General features: G+C 42.0%; 1 protein-coding gene across 11 annotated transcripts in view; it reads left to right on the forward strand.

Annotated features, from left to right (window-relative positions):
• Positions 1-21949, forward strand: part of DTNB (dystrobrevin beta) — a 235954-nt gene that overhangs the window by 186344 nt on the left and 27661 nt on the right. For 8 of the 11 annotated variants that reach the window (XM_013052982.2, XM_045079298.1, XM_013052985.2 and 5 more), the window contains 4 exons: positions 5120-5205; positions 6322-6435; positions 12297-12393; positions 17752-17772. In XM_013052982.2, coding sequence (XP_012908436.1) covers positions 5120-5205; positions 6322-6435; positions 12297-12393; positions 17752-17772 — 318 coding nt within the window. The remainder of the gene's footprint in view (positions 1-5119; positions 5206-6321; positions 6436-12296; positions 12394-17751; positions 17773-21949) is intronic. The other 3 variants (XM_013052983.2, XM_045079299.1, XM_004745945.3) reach the window with 1 other exon arrangement.

Genomic DNA, 21949 nt, shown 5'->3' on the forward strand with positions numbered 1-21949 from the left:
GAAAGCCTATGGGTATCAGGCACATCCCTGGAACTCAGCCTGCCAAGTTCATACAGATGGGAAGCCTCGAGTCCATTTTTTAGATTTCAGAAATCTGTACCACAACATTCCAGTTTGCTGCCTGCATTGGCTTTCCTTCGTTTTGTAACATCTGCCCAGTTTTGCCCAAAGGGGTCCTGTTTCTTACCCTGTATTTTTCAGATATAGCTCCATCTCCTTAAAGATGTTGGAGCTCTGTGATTTTACCTAAACCTGAGAGAATGCTTCTGTAACAGAGGAGCTGATCCTCTTCACATCTCTTTCTGTAAATATTCCCATTTTACAGCTAAGAAAAGTATAGGGAAATAAAATAACTCAAGGTTTGCATGGTGAGTAGATAGCAAAATCTAGGATTCCTCACTAGCCTATCTACTTCCATTTTTCTCTCACTACAGTAAATTCTCTATATAGGAGCCAAAGCAGAGTTTGTTCACTTTTTATAAACTTTTTATTAAAGAACAGTTTTAGATTTACAGAGAAATTACGGAGCTACTATAGAGTTTCCAAATAACCCATGCTCAGTTTCTCTTGTTAACATCTTCTATCAGCATGGCATGCATGTTGCAATTAATGCAGCAATGTTGATGCCTTATTATTAAGCAAAGCCCATACTTTGTTCTGATTTTGTTAGTTTTTATCTAATGTCCCTTTTCCATTGCAGGACTCCATCCAGGATAGCACATTACATCTAGTTGTCCTACCCGTTAGGCTCCTCTGGACTGTGGCAGTTTCTCTAACTCCCCGTGTTTTTGATGACCTTGACAGCTTTGAGGAGTACCAGTCAAATACATTGTAGAATGTCCCTTAAATGGAATTAGTCTGTTGTTTTTCTCATGATTAGATTTGAGTTATAGCTTTTGAGGAGGAAGAGGTAAGCACCATTTTTCTTCCATTGTATCATTTATCACTGTTGATGTTGACCTTGATCACCTGGCCAAGGGAGTATTTGTCAGGTTTTGCCAACATAAAGTTACTCTTCCCCCACTTTCCACACTGTCCTCTTTGGAAAGAAGAGGACAGCCTTCTTTCTTTTCGCTATGGACAGCCTATACTAAAGGACTGAAAGTTAAGCTCCATCTCCTTGAAGGTAGAGTATGTACCTTCAGTATTTGGACTTGATTCCATATTTCCTTATTCAAAATCCTACAATGACTTCATACCACTTTGAGAATGAAATAGAAACTCCTCTCCAATGCTATAAGTCCCTTGGTGATCGGGGCCCAGGGTCCTCTCCTAGAGTCAGTTACCATTTTCAGCAAAGCCACTCTGTTCATCATGGAGCAGCTGTAGGCCTTGGCCTCTGCCCAGCACACCTGTCTTTCAGGCCAGTACCTGGTTTGCTTCCCCACCCAACTGAATCTCTGAGAACCTTTTTGTTAATCACCTCATTCAAAAAGAGTATTCTGTCTCAGTTTACTCTGTTTCATTAGCCTATATTTCATCATTGGATTTATCACTACTAATGATCTGTACTTACACCTTTGGTTCCTTATCTTCCTCTCCCAGCACCAAGTAAGTTACGTGAGGGTGAGCTGTATCTTACTCACTCATGCATCCTACTTCCTAGAACAATATCTAGCATGCCATAGGTGCTCAGGAAATACTTGCTGAATAAAGCAATGAACTAGTTGATCATAGGTGCTCAGGAAATACTTGCTGAATAAAGGAATGAACTAGTTGATTTTTGAAAGAAATTATCCTTAGGCCTCTTGTAGTTGAAGTGTTCTGTGTCTTTATGAACTAGTAATTGTCTTTCTGACTTTTTCTCTTCAATATCTCAGAGGCATTTTAGAAAGAGAGCCCTGGCTTTTTTTTTTTTTTTAAACAAGCACTTTGGAGTTTAAGATAGTAAATAAATAAAATCCTAAGTTTCTCTTTTTATTTAAGGTTCTCTGTGTTTAAAATTTGACTGGGTGAAATAAGCCATTGTCAACCCCTACCTCTGGGAGATCTCCCTGTTGTCAGACCAGTGGAACTGGTGCCTCGGGATAGAAATCTTCCGGTCACACTTCTTAGTACTTGAGTAACAATACGTCTTGGTGCCAAAGAATCTTGCCTGGTTAGGAATTGCTGCTGACATTAACTCTTGATTCCTGTATTAACCTCCTCTTTGAAAGAAGCCTCAGCCTTGCAGTAACTCAAAAGTGAAAAATATCTTTAGAAATTTCCAATGAAGGGGCACCTGGGTGGCTCAGTCAGTTAAGCGGCTGCCTTCAGCTCAGGTCATGATCCCAGGGCCCTGGGATGGAGCCCCACATGGGGCTCCCTGTTTGGCGGGGAGTCTACCTCTCCCTCTCCCTCTGCCTGCTGCTCCCCCTGCTTGTGCTCACTCTCTTTCTCTCTCAAATAAGTAAGTTAAATATTTAAGTAAGTAAGTTAAATCTTTTTAAAAAAAGAAATTTCCAATGAAATACTCTGAGGTTTTTGTTTGTTTGCCATCACAAAGCCAATTCATGCTAGAGCCCATTTCCTCGTCCGCAATTTTCCCTGATCCCACACTAATAAGGAGCCATTTGTTTTCACTCCAGTTTTCAGGGATTGGAAATCTGTTATTCACAGCAGATTCAGTCCCAGGCAAGCCATTTTTCTGAGGCTCAGCTCTGGCTCTCATAAAACTCTGGAAAGAATATAGAAAATTTGCTCAATTGGCTGTTGGTCAACTCTAAAGGAAGAAGCATCACCTTTCTTTTTTCTTTTAAGAAAAAAAAATAGGTTAAAAAAAAAAAAAAGAAAGGCTTCCCACCCACATTTGCTATGCTGTTTTACCCGTTTATTTAGGAAATGCCACATGAAAAGAATTACTTATTGCACCTTTAAGCTCTAGACAGGAAACAAGGTTTCTGCTTCATGGTAGGTCATGTTTTGGCTAGAACCACATAGGTGCAGAGTGTGAAGCATAGCCATTGCAGAGCCTTCGTTTTGAGCTTCCATTCTGGCTAATGGAAAAAAAAAGGGAACTATTGCCTATGCATCCTTTCTCCTAGTTTGTGTTGATTGGCTTCCATATTCTTAAAGGAGGTAACAAGGGTCTGGAATGTCCGTGGATACGCAAATCAAAACCACAGATGATTTTGCCAGAGAACATATGCAAATGCCCAGTAAGCACATGAAAGCATGCTTCACAGATTAGTCATAGGGAAAATGCAAGTTGAATTCACAATGAGATACCCCTTCACACCCACCAGGATGACTATGATCAAAAAGATGTACAATCATAGTGTTGACAAGAAAATAGAAAAAATGGAACCTTCATACATCACTGGTGAGCATGGAAAATGGTGCAGCCACTTAGGAAAGTAATTTGGCAGTTCCTCAAAAGGCAGTTACTATATGATCCAGCAATTCTACTCCTAGACATACCCAAGAGAAATGAGAACCTATCTGTATACAAAAACATGTCCACAAATACTCATAACAACATTATTCAAAATAGCCAAGAAATGGGAAGAACCCAAATGCCCATCAACTTTGTATGCATAAACAAAATGTGGTAGGTCCATGTAACAATATTGTTCAACCACAAAAATCCCGAAGTATTGATATAGGCAATAAAACAGATGGACTCTGAAAACGTTTTGCTGAAAGAAGCCAGACACAAAAGATCACATATTGTATGAATCTGTTTATATGAAATATCCAGAAGAGGCAAATCCACAGACATATAAAATGGGTTAGCAGTTGTCAGGGTGTGGATGTAGGGGGAATGGGGGATGACTGCTAATGGGTACAGATTTCTTTTGGAGGTGATGAAAATGTTCTGTGGTTAGATAGTGGCAATGATCTCACAATCTTGTAAATATACTAAAAACCACTGAATTGGACACTTTAATGGATTTTATGGTATGCAAATTATATCTCAGTTAAAAAAACAACAACATGGCACCTGAGTGGCACAGTTGGTTAGGTGTCCAACTCTTGATTTCAGCTCAGGTCATGATCTCAGAATCCAGGGGATTGAGCCCCGTGTTGGACTTAGCACTCACAGCACAGAGTCTGCTTGGGATTCTCTTTCTCCCTCTCCCACTGCCCCTCCCCCTGCTTGTGTGCACGCACATGCTCTCTCTCTCTCTCTCTCAATAAATATATTTTTTTAAAAACCTCACAAATCGGGGTGCCTGGGTGGCTCAGTGTCTTAAAGCCTCTGCCTTTGGCTCAGGTCATGATTCCAGAGTCCTGGGATCGAGCCCCACATCGGGCTTTCTGCTTAGCAGGGAGCCTGCTTCCTCCCCTCTCTCTGGCTGCTTCTCTGTGATCTCTGTCTGTCAAATAAATAAATTAAATTAAAAAGAAAAACAAAAACACCCCACAAATTATTTCACATGCACTAGAATCTGGTGAAAACAAAAGACAGTGACAGGTGTTGATGGTGTGGAGAAATCAGAAGTGTCCCTCATTGTTGGTGGGATTCTAAAATGATACAGCTCCTTTGGAAAATAGTTGGATAGTTCCTCAAAATATTAAGTATAGAGATAGCATATAACTCAGGAATTCCACTCCTAGATATTTACCCAAAAGGAAAAAAAAAAAAACCATATATCAACACAAAGACTTGTAAATGAAAATTTACAGCAACTTCATTTGTAACAGTCAAAAACTAGAAACAGTGGAATACTCTTCAGCAATAAAAGGGAAGGAGCTCCTGATTCATGGAGCAACAGTGACAAACCTCAGAAACATGTCTCATGAAAGCCAGAAACCAAAGACTACATGTTGTTGGAGTCCGTATATACGAAGCTTCTAGAAAAGGCAAAACTATAGACAGAAAGTTATCAGTGATTGCCTGTGGTTGGGGATGAGAGTGGCAATTGACGACAAACCAGCAGGAGGGAATTTTTTGTGGTGATGGAAAATGTTCTAAAACTGGACTGTGGTGATTGGTTGCACAACGGTTTAAGTTTACTAAGACTCTGTGAATGGTATACTTAAAATGGGTGGATTTTAGGGTATGTAAATTATACCTCAAAAATCTGTTTTAAAAAGTCAGTAGTCTAGGACTCAGGATATAGTTGACCCCCCCCCCCAACACACACACAAACAACAACAACAACAGAAAAAAACAAACCCTTTCTTTTCACCGTAGACCCGTCCTCCCACTGACTTGAGCTTTAACTTCGATGCCAACAAACAACAAAGACAGCTTATTGCAGAACTGGAAAACAAAAACAGGTAAGAATGCAGAGGTCGAGCCAGCTTCTGAAGTCCAAGATCATCACGTGGGTATCTGATTCTCCTTTTCCTTGTGGATTAGCTGGCTTTTGACTATAAAGGAAGATCCTGCCTCAGTGAATATAGGCCAGTCGCACTCATGGGAATGCCCCTACTCTAATTTGTAGTTCTCTGCATGCCATACATTCTGATAGCCCCACAGCCTTGCTCGCAGGTCCTCAGGTGGGTTCTTTACCCCAGTGCCTTCTCCCACCACCAGTTCCCCTCCCGTGATTCCCTTTTCCACTCCAACCCCCTTTTACTCTGTCTCGTCATCTTATCCGGGCCCACTGTGTTGTGTGTGACTGTCTGGTCTCTCACCACAAAGCCATTTAAAGACACAGAGGAGGGTGCCTGGGTGGCTCAGTTGGGTAAACGTCTGCCTTCCGCTCAGGTCATGACCCCAGGGTCCTGGGATCAAGCCCTGCATCAGGCTCCTTGCTCTGCGGGGAGACTGCTTCTCCCTCGGCCTCCTGCTCCCCCTGCCTGTTTTTTTCTCTCTCTCCCTCTCAAATAGATAAATGCAATAAAATAAATAAATGGGGGGAAGGCAGACAGGCAGGCAGGCATGGAGACCAGACAGTATACCAGTATGCCCTGAGAGGCAGAAACCAGGAGGAGATTGGATGTAACATAACAGGCATAGGAAATAGAAATGGCAGCTGTTGTCACTCAGTGGCTCAAGAGAAAGAAGAGAAACAAAGACGGGTGGGGGTGGGGGGTATGGAGGTTGGGGAGTACAAGGTGGGGTAGGACAGTATGAGGGGGGGTAGTTAGCATAGGACCAACATTAGGAGGTTGCGGGGAGTTCTTTTATCTTTTCCCTAGAAACGAACAGACCATTCTAGTGATTGTTTTCTTTTTGTGGAGATTTTTCAAGTTCTTGAGAAGAGTATTTATATGACTCTACCACAAAGGATTGTTTCATTGAGGAAATACAAAATACAGCAGTGTTCAGAAGGTGGCTGTTTCACATCTGGGTCATTTGGAAACAGAACAAGATTGGTAGAGGCCACTGTACTAGCGTTAGAAGTCCTGACAGGAAAGAGAGCTATTTCTTTCATCTGTCCTCTCTAGGGAGATCCTGCAAGAGATCCAGCGTCTCCGTCTGGAGCATGAGCAGGCTTCCCAGCCCACCCCCGAGAAGGCACAGCAGAACCCCACATTGCTGGCCGAGCTGCGGCTGCTGAGGTAAGAAGGGATACTGCACCACTGTCTGCAGAAGACAGAAGAGGGTCTTGGCAGGACTAGTGCTCTTCTGTCCTACGAGTATATTCTTCTGGTGCCTCATAGAGTAGAACTATGTTGAGTGAGAAGGGTGCTTGCTACCTCAGACACAAAACCACATGGGAATCCCTTGCACCAGGGCTGTGGGATCTTCCCACTTCAACATAAATAGAAACTGTTTCAGTGCTGGGGGACTAAAGGTCACAGGGTCTGACTAGGGGTAAAGAGCAGCTTCAGCCCCCACTCAGTTGCTATTTTGGAGGGAATGGAAAAATCTTCTAGAAGAGCGTTAACATGAAAATGAGCCAATCAAAGCTATCAGGGTCTTATTTCCTATTAATCTTAGAAAGATGTGTGTATACTCTCTGATAAGTGAGACATCTTAGACACTAAGTTAGTGACCTGCTCTTCACCAGACCTCTAAATTTCCAAAGAGTGGGTTCTTTCTGTGGAGGTTTTAACATTTGACATTCCACAGTTGATGTTTAATGTGCTATCACCTGGGATTCTGCACAGCTATCCTTGTTTATAAGTTAACATATAATGTATTATTAGTAGCAGAGGCAGAGTTCAGTGACTCATCATTCTTATATAATATCGAGTGCGCATTACATCGCGTGTCCTCCTTAATGTCCACCACCCAGTGACCCCCTCCCCCCATCCCCCTCCTCTCCAGCAACCCTCAGTTTGTTTCCTATGATTAAGAATCTCTTATGGTTTGTCTCCCTCTCTGGTTTCATCTTGTTGTATTTTTCTCTCTCTTCCCCTATGATCCTCTGTTTTGTTTCTTAAAGCCCGCCTATAAGTGAGATCATTTGATAAATAATTGTCTTTCTTTGATTGACTTATTCTGCTTATAGCTGTCCTTTTTTAATTCTTCATTTGGCTTAAGTCATTTAGCTTCCCAACCATGATTTCTTTTCCTAAAGAATAGAGAATATTGTTTTTCTATAACTGTCTTTCTGTCTAGATTTATATCATCAATAAATAAGTCATAAAGAATTAAAACTGCAGGTGAAAATCATTAGAGGCACAGAGATTCCCATTTTTCTGAAAATTCATTTTAGTTTCTATGTTTAATTGGGCTTGAGGATTTGGTTGCTGTGCAGTCCTCTGTTGCATGCCTGGGATGTTAGCAGGTTGGTGCTACACTCACTAGGAAGTCTGTGAGACGGTATGCTGCTGACTCAAGCCCAGCATAACTCTAAACTCCCAGCATAAGATAGAACTTTCCATTTCCCCACCACAGCTCAGGCACAAGTAAGTATTTTATGTCTAGCAAAGCAAAAATGGTTATACTCCAGTCTTAACTGTTGCTGGAAGTGGGATTGCTAAAAGTCCTTTACTAACCCAGAGGGGTCTAAAAATATCAGAGATTTAGTTAGGCAAAGGGCTAAATCTAGGGGGGGTCTTGGCATGTAGGCAGGAAGAAGCAAGAATTTAACGTAATCCAAGAAGGGTCTAACTCTTGAGAAATCAGGAAGTATTTAATCTCAAAAGCAGCTTCCATTATCACGGAAGAAAGAGGAACTATTTCCGAAGTGTGCAGGATCAGTTGGTTATGCTACAGACAAAACATGCTGGCTCTTCGCTTCACCCTATAGAGAAGATACCACCAGATGGATTAAATGTGAAGACAAAACTTTAAAACTTGGGAAGAAAATGTAGGGAATGTCCTTTTTTTTTTTTTTTTTAAAGATTTTACTTATTTCTTAGAGCATGACTGGAATGCGGGGGCAAAAGTAGAGGGAAAGGAAAAGCAGACTCCCCCTGAGCAGGGAGCCCAATATGGGGCTTGATCCCCAAACTCTGGGATCATGACCTGAGCAGAAAGCAGGCGCTTAACTAACCATGAAAGTTGTTGGTAAATTCATCTGTATTTATATTAAGAACTTTTGTTTGTCAAGACATAGAAAGGGCAAGGTTCACTCCTAGGTATCTAACATCCTTCTGGTTTTGACTAATATATACGAATCCAGCAGCTGTCAATACCCAGCTAGTACTATACCTACCTAGAATGAAAGTAGATGGAGAATTTTGTTCTTAGAATTAGTGCTTATGAATCCTGACCACCAGGGTTGTCTTTCCTCTTGGATTATTATTTTTAATGGTACACTCATTACAATAGCATATATGACAAAGCATATGAAGCATAATGATAAAATGAACACACATGAACCCGCATCCTACTCATATATTGTTAAACATGTATAAGTGGCCCCATTTCCTGGCTTCCACCTTCCCCACAGAGCTCACCTCTATCCAGAATCTGGTTTATCATTCCTTTGCTTTTTAAACAGTATTATCAAATAGATGTGTATTCTCACATAGTAAAGTGTTTAGTTTTACATTTTTTTTTTTTTTTTGAGCTTTAGAGAAATGTTATTATATGAAGATAGTGGAACCTTTCCCCCTTAGTATTACAGTTCAGGACCCTTCCATGTTGTTGCTTGTAGCTGGAGTTCATTCATTTTCACCACATATTATAATTACTTGGTTCTGCAAAGCACAGGGAAAGAGTCCTGCATCCAGTCTTAAAAGTAAAGGGAAGAAAGACTTTCTAGAAAATTGAATGAGTCAGTTTCTTTTTATTGCATTTATAACTGCACTAGAAATTTAGGGAATATGAAGACTAGAAAACGATTCCATCCTAAAAATTTATAATATCGTTTTGGAGGGGTGCCGGCGTGGCTCAGTGGGTTAGGGCCTCTGCCTTTGGCTTGGGCCATGATCAGGTCCTGTGATCGAGCCCCACATAGGGCTCTCTGCTCAGTGGGGAGCCTGCTTCCTCCTCTCTCTCTGCCTGCCTCTCTACCTACTTGTGATCTCTGTCAAATAAATAAATAAAATCTTTTTTAAAAATTTCATATTATAGTTTGGGGGAGAAATGTGAAATACTTTTCTAGTCAGTTAACTAATACTATATAGAGTTAGTAAGTAGTATGGAAACTATATTGTAAGAAATCTAGGTAGGTGGGGACTCCTGAGTGGCTCAATCAGTTAAGCATCTGCCTTCGGCTCAGGTCATGATCTCAGAGTCGGGGGATCGAGCCCTACATTGGGCTCCCTGCTCAGCAGAGAGTCTGCTTCTCCCTCTCCTCCTGCCCTGCTCATTATCTCCCTCTCTCTCTCAAATAAAAAAGTAAAATCTTAAGAAAGAATATAAGTAGGGAAATGCGCATACACACGCTGGAAGCAGTTAGACCCATGGACGTGGTGGAAGTTGAGCTAGACCATGAAAGGTAAGGATAATGAGGACGGAATCTGGGAGAAAACATTTCAGGTTAGAAGTGGATTTGGGGGGAGCACCGGGGTGGCTCAGTGGGTTAAAGCCTCTGCCTTCAGCTCAGGTCATGATCCCAGGGTCCTGGGATCAAGCCCCGAATCGGGCTCTCTGCTCAGCAGGGAGCCTGCTTCCTCCTCTCTCTCTGCCTGCCTCTCCACCTACTTGTGATCTCTGTCTGTCAAATAAAATATTAAAAAAAAAGAAGAAGAAGTAGATTTGGGGTTCAGCATGATCCCCCGAATAACTATGATACATTTCAGACAAGGGAAGGAGTCTTGGAGCTAAGAATTTGTTTCAAGCATCCCTTGCATTAATCTTTAAAGTGCCAGTGATAGAGATAAAATTAGTTGAATTATTAAGGCCAGATTCTAAAGAGCCTTATGTGATGGGTGATTGGAAGCCCTCAGAGGATTTCAAACTGCGATTGGGTTAACTTTGCTGGATGTTAACTGGGTACATCCTGGAGGCGTGATAGTCTCTTAATCACTCGGTGCACCCCAAGACTCATTCCCCCGACCTCAAGGATTTTGCATCATGATAGGAATGACAGCAACGCAAGGTAAAAGAAACTAAGTGCCACAGAGAAGCTCCAGTTGCTGTGGTGATTAATTAAGCAGGATCTGATACCTGCTGAAGTCATCAGGAGCAGCTTCCTGGGAAAAGCGACATGTAGGTTGGACACTAAGGAGTGAATAACATCTGGAAGAAGGGAGGAATGGCTGAGTCTGAAGTGATAGGATCGGTTTAGGTAAAAGGGAACCATTAACTAGACATCCAGACATGGAAGGGAGTAGAGGTGAGGCACTAGGGATAGGGATGTAGGTAGGGTCTGGAGCGGCGCGCTCTGACACAGAAATAATGTGAGCCACATAGGTAATTAAAATTTTGCTAACAACCACAATGAGAAACTGAAAGGAAATAGGTGCCCTTAATTTTAACACTACCTTTTACTTAACCTGATTTACCCAAAATATTAGCATTTCAACATTAAAATATGTTAAATATTAATATTTAACTCTCAATTTATTATTGTCTCAATACTATCTCAATATTATCTCAATAATATATCTTATATATTATTAATAGATTATTGATATAAATTATATTTTATTATTAATATTAATATGTTAAATGTTAAAAATATATTAAAATAATAAACATTAAAAATATTAATGAGATATTTTACTTTTTTTTTTCTTCACACTAAGGTTTTGAGATCCAGTGCATCTAATTTAGAATAGCCCCATCTCAAGTGTTCAGTAATCACGTGTGGCTAGTGGCTACTAGAGTGGACAGCGGAGGCATAGATTGTGCAAGGCAAGAGTTAGAGATGCTAGAAATTCTACTACTGAGATTATTTCATAGGATGATGAAATGAACAGTTTTTCTTTGAGCAGCCCTATAGAGTCATGGAACACTTTCATATCTTTTTTGATCCTCAAAATACTGCCATTGTTTATAATTAGTCCCATTTAAGTGACGAGAAAATTGAGGCTCTTATAGGGCATGTGGCTTGTTGAAGGTTGCAGTATTTAGTAAATGGTGGCCCTCAAGTCTCCTGATTTCTATTCCATTTCTCCATAATGATGGTATCAGGATTAATCAAGATAGGAGACCATTGTATATGTGAGGTAAGGTGTGCCTGGATAAAGTGAGAGACGTAGGAAGAGAAAAACACATAAATTTCTAGGAACGAATCATCTGTATTGGGTGATGAAGAATAGGGTAGAAGCAGAAAAGTATTAAAGAGGACCAAAGTTTTTAACCATGACAACTGGAAGAAATCAGGAAAGAGAACCATTTATGGACCACAGTCTTAAGTTTGTTTTGGGAACATATTGAGCTAGAATCGACATGAAATCTGTCCTCAGGAACAAGTGAATTCTCTTAGACACAATTACCCTGATGTCAGTCACACTCTTGAGGCTGGCGTCTGGTGCCGAGCAGTTTTCATACACTTTCTCACTATCAGTTTAAATTTGGACTATTTCTGGGCGCCTGGGTGGCTCAGTGGGTTAAGCCGCTGCCTTCGGCTCAGGTCATGATCCCAGGTCCTGGGATCGAGTCCCACATCGGGCTCTCTGCTCAGCAGGGAGCCTGCTTCCTCCTCTCTCTCTGCCTGCCTCTCTGCCTACTTGTGATCTCTCTCTGTCAAATAAATAAATAAAATCTTTATAAAAAAAATAAAATAAATTTGGACTATTTCTAAATGTGGTATTTGACTTCCTGAGGAATTTTTTAAAATAGCCTTATTAATAATATTAATAATACTTTTTCTCTGTATTGCTATATCAATATTGTGTGTTTTCCGAAGCATTTTTACATACTATTCTCACACCAGTAAAGGAAAGAAAGCAAAACAAATATTATCACCACTTTCTACCATGACGTAGCAGAGGTTAAATGACTTGCTCAGCGTCTCAGACCCTGGTCAGTTGCAGAATCAGGTCAAAAGCCATTTCATCTTGGCTTGGACCTTTCTTTGCAAGTCCCGTTATCTTCAGAGTTCCCTTTCTGATGGGCTTTTCCCCTCGGACAGGCAGAGGAAGGACGAGCTGGAGCAGAGAATGTCGGCACTGCAGGAGAGCAGGCGCGAGCTGATGGTTCAGCTGGAAGGGCTGATGAAGCTGCTGAAGGTGAGCGAGCGGGGCCGCTAGACGCCTCCCTGTGCCCCGCCTCCCGGCGCCCCGCCTCCCGGCGCCCCGCCTCCCGATGCCCCGCCTCCCGGCCTCCCCACCCTCCGCTCAGCCTCTCTTCCCCTTCACCGCGGACTCCGCCGCTGCCTCCCCTGTGGTTGTCAGGACCGGGTTCAGTTAAAGCTGAAATACCGCCGCCGGTAAAGTTAGCCGTGACTCCACAAAGTCGTCGAAACTAGTGTGAAGCCTGATGGTAAAAAATGAGCAACTGGAACTAGAGTCCTGTCCTTGAGCAGTTGCTTTTATGAACAAATATAAAGGTTTGTAAACAGGATATTAACTATATATACATGAATCTTTTTCAGCGGTTTCAAGTTTCTCTTAAGACAGGTTTTCAGATATTCCACCTAAATGCGTAACCATTATGAAGTGTCCTATTTTAGTAAGTATTACAGCAGCAAACCAAGCTAATCAGACTCATCCTAACGAATAAATTTATTAGGAGGAACAAAATAGCATATCAGCTCTAGGTTTTTATACTGGGACTTAAGTAACTCTGGGATGATTCAGATCTCACTGTTTTTGTTGAAGCATGTATTACAGCCCCTGCACCCCACGAGAGAGAGAGAGGCAGGCACGCTTGGCATTTAAATGTCCTCACCTAGACAGTTTTACTGGTATTTGACAGAAATATTTACCCAGATACGGAGCAGCCATACCAGAGCACATTTGTTCCTGCTGCTAATTCCTTAGGTCTCTGTGCCTGTGCTGTAAACCACTGCATTTTGTGGTGTGACACAGCGTTGGCAAGCCAGAGTGGAAATCACACAGTGTGGAGTACCTCAAAAGCCAGGCCAAGGGGAGTGGATTTAATCCTGTGGTAGGGGAGTCATTGAAGGTTTGGGAAATAATGTTTTGGGAAAATGTGTAGAGCAGATCAGAGAAGGGAGAAGCTACAGGAGACATGGAGACAAATATAACCATCCAGTCGGAAGTAAGTGACAGGGTCCAGAATAGGAGTGGTGGCTCCAGAGAACATCAGCTTGGAGACTTTTCTTCAACTTCTCTATTCTAGACGAGTCCCTTCATGATGAAGTTAGTGGCATTAGCAGCTTGGGTAAATGTAGTGTCTGTGTTTTAAACTGACTCGTGACTTGCTCAACACAATCTCTGCTTTAAGTCTCGAGCTGAGGGTTTTTTTTTGTTTTGTTCTGTTTTTGTTTTTTTGTTTTTTCTTTTCTTTCCCTAGCTTTGGTCCCGGGGAATTTGGGTTTTGCATGGACATGTTTCTACATTAACCCTTTTAACAGAATTTCTCCTAAGAAATATTTCATGTCTAGGTGGGTCTTGTTTAAAGAAAACTTTACATGTAAAACCTGGCCCACATCCCTCCAATAGCTGTCAGGTATCCAGCTACTCCAGTCTTGTCTCCCGCTCAAGGCAGCAGAGATGTATTTAAATGCATTTGGCTCTTGTAACCTCTGGAATCGTGTGGGGCTTTGAAAGCCCTGTCATGTGGGATAGTCCCCTGTCAGGAAATAAAGGGATCCACCCACCCCTTGCCTGGGTCAAACTCCTCTTAGTAAAATGCTCTAGACATTACCCAAACATAGATGGGAAGGTACCCTACGGTAATTTTTGTGAAAGGCAAAAGATTTATGCAAACTGAAAGGAGGTCAGAATATATTTCCCCAAAGTACAGTGGTGTGCTTTCTCATCAGCTGGGTGGTCCTCATGGTTCTTAGAGTTCCTGGTTCAGAGCCCCATGTATATCACTTGACCTTGTAGTTCACTTCTGATGCCTGTGTTCAAGGGCTAAGCAGAATGAGCTGATGCCTGGAACTCTGATCACAACCCCTGAGTTTCTTTGTATTTCTAGCTATTGTCTTACAGTAAAATAAGCAGGATCCTCGTGCCCCATTTTGCAGAATCCCCTGCCAGCTTCTTAAATGCCTTAAAATTTACTCACCTGATAGGCTGAGGCCATTCAGAGTGGGAGGAAGAATTTGTAACACAGACCAGGAATGTTGTCTTTTTATCCATTGATTAGAACTTGAAAATCTCATACCTCTAGAGTCCAGCTTCCTAAAAGGATGATAGCACAATCCTAATTTGTGTATTATATGCACCCCTATAAGGTCACCCGTAGGAATCATTGACTTCCATTAAAATTTCAAAGATGTTTTCCTACTATTAAAAAGAAATATTCACCAACCCATAGTAAAAGTACACTTTAGAATCCTAATTTTAATTTCAAAGGATTGTCCTGCCTTCATTGATGTTCAGTGTGTTAGCATTTAATTCTCTCATAAAACAGCTGTAAGCACTTAGTCAAATGGACAATAAAACCACATGGTGGGGTACTCATAAATTAAGATACACCACACAGTGATTTCCATTTCACAGCAAGTTCTTTCTACTGGTCAGGGAAATATAATGTACATTGTCTGGTTATCTGAAAAGTGATAATTTAAGGAAGCATACATAGGAAGTGTCATCATTGTTTATTAATTCATCAACACTAATCTTAAATCATTTTGGGGAGTAAGGCAGGGTAAAAAGTAATCATACATGTATTTAATAAGAAAATATTGGTTCCTAAATATCATGTCTAGGTATTTGGTGATGAGTAAGATTTAGTCCCAGTCACCAAGGAGTATCAGGGACCTTCTTAATAATTTCTCTTTTTTGTTTTCTTAATGACATAATATAGACTGACACCCAGGTATGGTCAGAACATATATCTTTTCCTTCCATTTTCCCCCTGATTAATGTATTTAGGTGACCTCTGTCTCAAACTTATTTCATCTGGAAGTAGTTGCATATTGGTGTTTCACTTTATAAATCATGTTCCCAATATTCTTCTGCTTCATTTTCCATTTTTCCAATACGTCTTTTAAAACATAGTCACCAGGTGAATTCTATAGTTTTGGATTTCAACCTCATTTGCGAGCAAGGTTTAAAATATAAATTTTCATACAGATAATTGCAGTGGTTATGGCCACCTAACCAGACATCCCCCACGTGGCAGAATCTTACATGTTTTTAGGTGACATAAGCTCTTCTAGATTGGCATTTTTTAGTTACGGTGTTATGACTTCCTTTAAATCAGCTGTGCCAGTTGCCATCAGTCAGTGTTTACTGACTGGTAGCAAGAAAGTTCCAGGACCTTGTATCTGACCTGTTACTGTGTTGACAGAGCCTTCAAGGTTTTATCGGAATAACTTCCAGTGAGTTGGGATACTGTAACACCATCCTAAGCAACCCTTTATCAAAGCCTGCACCCTTCTAATCCCAGGGTACAGCAGAGGCCTCTGACTCCGGGAAAGGCTGCCCTGTGCGCCCCTCCCATCCTAACCTGGCACATGGCTTCTGCAGCTTTTCATGGTGTCATGTCTTTGGACAAGCTGTCCATAGCAGAGTCACCAGATGTGCAAACATGAAGCATTGCTTTCTGAAATTTCCTTATTCTCTTGAGCCAAAGCAGTGTTACCTCCAATACTAAACCAGAAAAAAATAAATAAATAAATAAAAAACAGTGAAAATAAGGAGGTGTCTTAGAAACAGTTCTGAGAACCTTCATCCTGGTCTTCTGACCGCAGCTGCAATTTCAGCCCGTCAGCATTGCCTCATCCCTCCCCCGCATTTCAGTGTCCATGTCAACACTGAGTGCCAGGAATCAAAACACATTTTACATTGTTTAATAACTCTTCCTATGGCTGTCTGCCTTGCCTAGTGAATGGAAGAAAAGTGTTCTGCCTCACAGGGAAGCCTGTCCAGGAAGGGAGATCGCCTCCCAACTGCAGAATTCCTGTCCCTTCTAACCAGAGCCAAGCATACCAGATACAGTAGCTAAAAGGTGCTGACTTTGTAAGGCTAACTCAGCTCACGCTCAGGGCCCCTCTTTGCTTGGGATCCTGTGAGTATAAGTACGGTCAGGCAGCTAGCAGCTGGCTCTGATTACCAAGAACATCGTCTTGTGCTGACTTGGAGTCTCCTTAAGAGAGTTCTTGGTGCCCGTTTAATTCCTAGTCCCTGTCTCTCCCTTGCAGGAACAAAATTGTTTTTTTCCAAATTTTTTGCCTTCTCTTTCCTTTTTGTAATGGTTGGGACCCTCTGAAGTCATTCTCACCATGGCCCCCAGATCTGCAGACTCTGTGGAAGCAGAAGCTCTCGTCCTTCCCTAAGACTTCCCACACACATGTTCAGCGAAGACAGCCCGCACGGATGGCTCCGAATTAAATAGAACCATAGCAACAGCTTTTAGACTTGCGCACCTGGGGCAAAGAGCAGAAGCTCCCTGACCACAGTTACCAATGATGAACACAGGAAGAAGCAGCAAAAAGACCCGTTAAAAGACAGAGTAGCTGAAGAGCCGAGGACTGAGGAAAGAGAAACTTGGAAGTGTTTATCTCATCTTTGTTGGGCTTCTTTGTAGTGGTGCATGTGGATAGCTCAGAGTTGACGAGTACCCACTCTGCCCACCGTCACTGGAAAGCTCTGAAAGAGAGGCCACACCTTAGCTTCATGTTTCCAGTGCTTTATGCCTCTAAGAAGTACTAAAGGAACCTGTGTTGAGTTAGTGAAAAACTGAGGTCAAGAGTTCTTTTTCCAGAAGCCTCTTGGAGCCCTGAAGCAATTCCCAGTTTATTGGAGGAATGGGGAAGCATGTGCGTCCTTGGGGGGGAAAAAAAACCCTACAAAGAAGCCCAAAAGCAAACGGAGAGAAGGGGACTAAATAAGAGAATCTGTGGTCAAGTGAAATTGCTAGTTTGGGGGAAGTTTTTAGACCCGTGGCTCCCAATCTGACAGGCGTCAGAATCAGCTGACAGGCTCTGAAATGCGTTGCCGTGCCCCACCCACCCCAAGAGTTTGGATTCGGGGGGTATTGGCTGGCACCCCAAATTTGCATCTCTGACAAGTCTCCAGGTGCGGCTGCTGCTTTGAGCACTGACGGTCTAGAGAAATATAGCTAACACATTTGAATATGGGGGATGGTGACATGGACTGATTGTTGGAGTTTGGAGGCCTCACTGAGTTACTTCTTTCAGTTTACCCTAAACAGCTGGGTGACCTCAGACAAGTCAGGCTCCCTAGGCCTTCTTGGTCTGTAAATGAGGAAGTTGGATTAGATGGTTTCCCAGTGCTAGAAGCTAGCACTGAATGAACTGGGTAGGGTAGAGTGCTGTTCACTCTGTCCGGCTGATGGTTCCCTGGTGGCGCTCAGGGCCTTTGGCCTCTAAACCCAGGGACCTGGCCTGCTGGTTTCTTCTGTTGTTTCTTCCAAATGTTTGTGGTGATGGGCATTAATCTCTTTCCTTTTTTCCTCTTCCTTTTCTTCATCTTCAACATCTCTAGGAGGAAGAGCAAAAGCAGGCAGTAAGTGAACTTGGGAATTCTCACTCCTTTTGCATGGTCTTCTTTCCCTCACATAACTGTTACGTACCTTTTCCTCTGCTCCCTGCTCAAGTTCATCTCTGCGGAATTAGTTATGTGTAAAACCCACAGCAGCTCTATCTGTGGTGGTGTAGAATGGTCTGAAAGTCCACATCATGTTTACCTAGTAGAGCATGTTCCTACTTCAAATGAGAGCTTGTTGAATTTTTTTTTTTGAAATACATATCTGTTGTGTTTAGTTCAATACGCATGATTAGCCAGGCTACGACTGCATTTTCCTGCTTTTGCATTCTCTGCTGCTTCATGTCTAGAGTGACTTTTATTGCTCGAAACAACTTTCAGGGCTGTGGGGGTGACCTCAGGTCTAAATGCTTTGTCGTGAATGATTGTGCATGGCAATGTGTAGTTTTTGTGATGACTCCAAACATCCTGTAGTCTTGAACAGGCTTCTGGATGCTGCAGCTCCAGTAGCCTTTATAACAAAGTTACCAGTGAAAAACTAAGTGACTGGTTATGACCTAAGTGATTTCCTGTTCAGAGTTGGCTCCAGGAGGAGATCTGGTTTTTGAGCTGCATGGCTATTGCATGGTGTTTAGGAAAGTTTTATGTTTGTTTCCATTTTTCCAGATAGACTTTAACCCACAAGAAAATCAATAGAGAGTCTATCCACAATAGTATACTGTATATGTATGTCAATGTCTATCCACAATAGTATACTGTATATGGATGTAACATTAGAAGGTTTTCAAAGCATACTTTTTTTTTTTTTTTTTTACAAGGTAAAGCTGATTATTAATTCACCTCAGGGCTTTAATTTTAAGAGAGAGAAATAGGAAATGTTTAATTCAAAAAATTTACTCATTTCTTTTTCAAAAAACAAACTGATCCTTGTTTTAGATTAAGAATTGGAATATATAACATTGTATTTTTTATTTTTGGTTAGGACAATGAAATAATAAAGGGAAGAAGAAAGGAAGGAAGAGATCAAATGAAGGGAGGCAAGAAAGGAGCAAGGGAGAGACACTGTCAGAAAGAGGAATCAAAGATTATGAGATTAAGCTAGGCAGATAACCCAGAAATCTCAGTGGCTTTACTGTAACAAAAGTTTGGTCTTTTTTTTGCCTTCTCTTTCCTTTTGGTAATGGAAATTTTGTTGTTTTCCTCATTCACACATAGTTCATTGCTCTGACCTTATGACACTTCCTCAGTAGGTACATTCACAGGGGCAAAGCAGGGGAAGAAGAGGGTGGAAAGTCAAGTCCAGTCCTTAAATGCTTCTTCCAGGAAGTGACACACATCATTTCCACTCTATTTCATTGGCCAAAGCAAGTCACATGACCATACTTGACTTCAGAGGACATGGAAGTATAATCCTCCAGTTGGCTTGGAAGCTGCAGAAAAGCAGATGCTGGTAATGCCTACCACGAGTAGGAGGACGGATGAGCTTGTGTTGAGGGAAGGAAGGAACGTCTCCCCTTCCTTCTCCCTGCTCCCCGTCTCCCTGACAGCCGCACATCCCTGCTGCCGGTCCAGGGCGCCGCCTCACCTGTTGCTGCTGCCAGCCAGTGTTCTTCCTCTTCTCTTCCCTCTCCTACACCCCGAAGATGCATGTCACAGCTAAAACCGCTTGCTGGGAACTTACTACGCCAGCAGTCTTTCCAGACCAGCATCTCCTCATCTCTCTCTGAATGCGCCAGCTCAGACCAAAGTACCTTGCACCTTACCTGCAAACTCTCAGAAGAGGGCAGACATTAAGAGTGTCTGTTTTAATGGTAGCAGTAGAGCTTCCAGGAGACATTTCCTTTTTTAAGAATATTATGGATTGTCGTGTAATCCAAGAACCAGATATGGCCTCTTCTGGTATTTTGTTTCTCAGGTCAATTTAAAGCTGACCTTGGGGCACCTGGCTGGCTCAGTTGGTAGAGCATGTGACTCTTGATCTTAGGGTCATGAGTTCAATCCCCATGTTGGGTGTAGAGATGAAAAAAAATAAAAATATATCTAAAGAGCTGACCTTGAGCAGACAAGGGATTAAATAACATGCTCACTTCAGTGGCCTGTGCTTCTGTCTGAGATTGTCATCCTCTTGAATTTGGAAAAATATGAAGCTAGACCTAGACCGCTCAAGCTTGCCTCTAATACAGTTGTGTATATGTCTTGGGCTTTCTCCATGGTCATGGTCCTGAGTTCATGACCTTGTCCTCATACTCTCGTAGGACCACCCGTGGCATGGATTAGTACAAAACTGTTTTTTTCCTCATCTTTCTCCACAATGGTGTAGGTAAGACATTCTGTTCTGTGGATATAGGTTTAAATATCCTCTGTTTACGTCACAGGGCCCACCCAAGGCTCAGCTCTGAGACTTAAATTTGAAATGATTCACTTTATATAATTCAACAACATTTTTAACACCTAGACATATAAAGCTTTAGAACTAGCGCCTCTGTTTTAGTCTCTCTCATTACTGAGTGAGGCAGAGAAAGGTCTTTAGCACAGAGCTAAGTTTTAACTTTCTTCCTTCCTGGGTTCTGGCTAGTAGAGCTTAATTTCTTCCCTATCAAAATGCATTACCCTATATGGGTAATAAAATAATCGTGAGAGACTTGTACAATGAAGAACTTACCGGACAGGCTTCCCCAGACTGGCTCCATAAGTCCATTATAGAGAACTTTTCATGCAGTCACTTTCTTGCTTCTTTCCTCGTTAGGCATTATTTTGGCGTTGGGGGGATCTGAGAGGAATGGGTAATGACGGTGACTTAGCTGCCCTCGTGCTGTGGGCCTGCCTCTAGCCCCAGCCACCTCTCCGGTGCCGTGAGTGGCACCCATACCTCAGCTGATCATTCTTGTCTTTCATCCCCTCCCTCCTCCCTTCCCTTCTCTTTCCTCAGTTCCGAGGGTTGTAATTAAGGGCAGAACTGCCTGGCTCTTTCAGATAAGACTTCACCGAGTGACTCTTCAACCCACTATATACCCTCCAGTTTAACAGGCTCAGGAATTAGATTGTATCAGTCAAATCAGGGTTAATCAGGCCCAGGATAATCATCAGACTGTAATTAAAGGACTTTGTCTGCCTTTTCTCACTGCTGCATCCCCAGTCACTAGCCTAGTGCCTGCCACGCAGCAGATACCCAATAAATAGTTGCTGACTGAAAACCAGTATTAACCAGCCTTAGAAGATTTTGAGTTAAAAGGCAGTGTGAATTCATAAACTCATTAACTATAAGGGACATAACTGCCTCAAGTACCTATAGCAGTCACTTTGCTCAAGGTACTGCTGTATAATACGTTGTCCTCAATCAGGAGACTAAATTATGACTCAGAAAAGCCCTAAAAAGGAATTTCAGGGTTGCCAAAAGAATAGGCACACCAGTCTAATGTCTTAGCATTATTATTAACTCTATTATTATTTCTGTCTAAAGAACAGATACTGATTATGTAAAATTAAATCATCCTCTTTTTTAAATGCAGACAATCTATAAATTGTGGGTCATCTATAGTTATTTGTATCACTGGAAAATATTCTGAGCTTTGCTTAGTAAAAACCCAGGGCCCGCGGCCCGGCTGTAGGACTCAGCAGTATGATACAAAGGAGTTCGCTAAGGTAGCAGCAGACGGACGAATAAGGCCGGGAACGGTGTTTACTCCTGTTGGTGCACTTGAGCCATGGGCTCCCCCAGTCCTAGTCTGGAGAGATTTCAGACGTGTAAACTCATTCTAGTTACATCTCAGTGTTCCATTTTTCCCAGAGACTCCGTATACTATAAAATTTTACAGCTGGATTGCTAACACCAAATAAAATGAGCTGTCCAAGACAAGGGATAGAGTTTATTCATGAAAGATGTTTCCTTGAACGTTTCTCTGAATTCTTCTATTGGAAGTCACTATCTTTTATATACAGATCAATATCAGGCTTAGAGACTCTAACTCTAGATAGTAACATATAAGGATAAGGGGCTCCCGGGGGGTGGGTGGCCCTGATCCGCATTAGTAGTACGGTAATGGTCCAGAGGATTATAAATGGGACTCTGAAAATTCTGTAATTAGAGGAATCTTGGGGATTCTACTCTTAGAGCATTGCCACACTTGGAACCTCTCTTTTTACTTCAGTAAGTTGGGATGTCAAGTGGGATCTTGCCCCATGCCCTTTCTGATTTCCA

The sequence above is a fragment of the Mustela putorius genome, unplaced genomic scaffold (genome assembly GCF_011764305.1).
Source record: "Mustela putorius furo isolate JIRA1106 unplaced genomic scaffold, ASM1176430v1.1 tig00000281_pilon_pilon_pilon, whole genome shotgun sequence".
In the NCBI taxonomy this organism is placed as follows: Eukaryota; Metazoa; Chordata; class Mammalia; order Carnivora; family Mustelidae; genus Mustela; species Mustela putorius.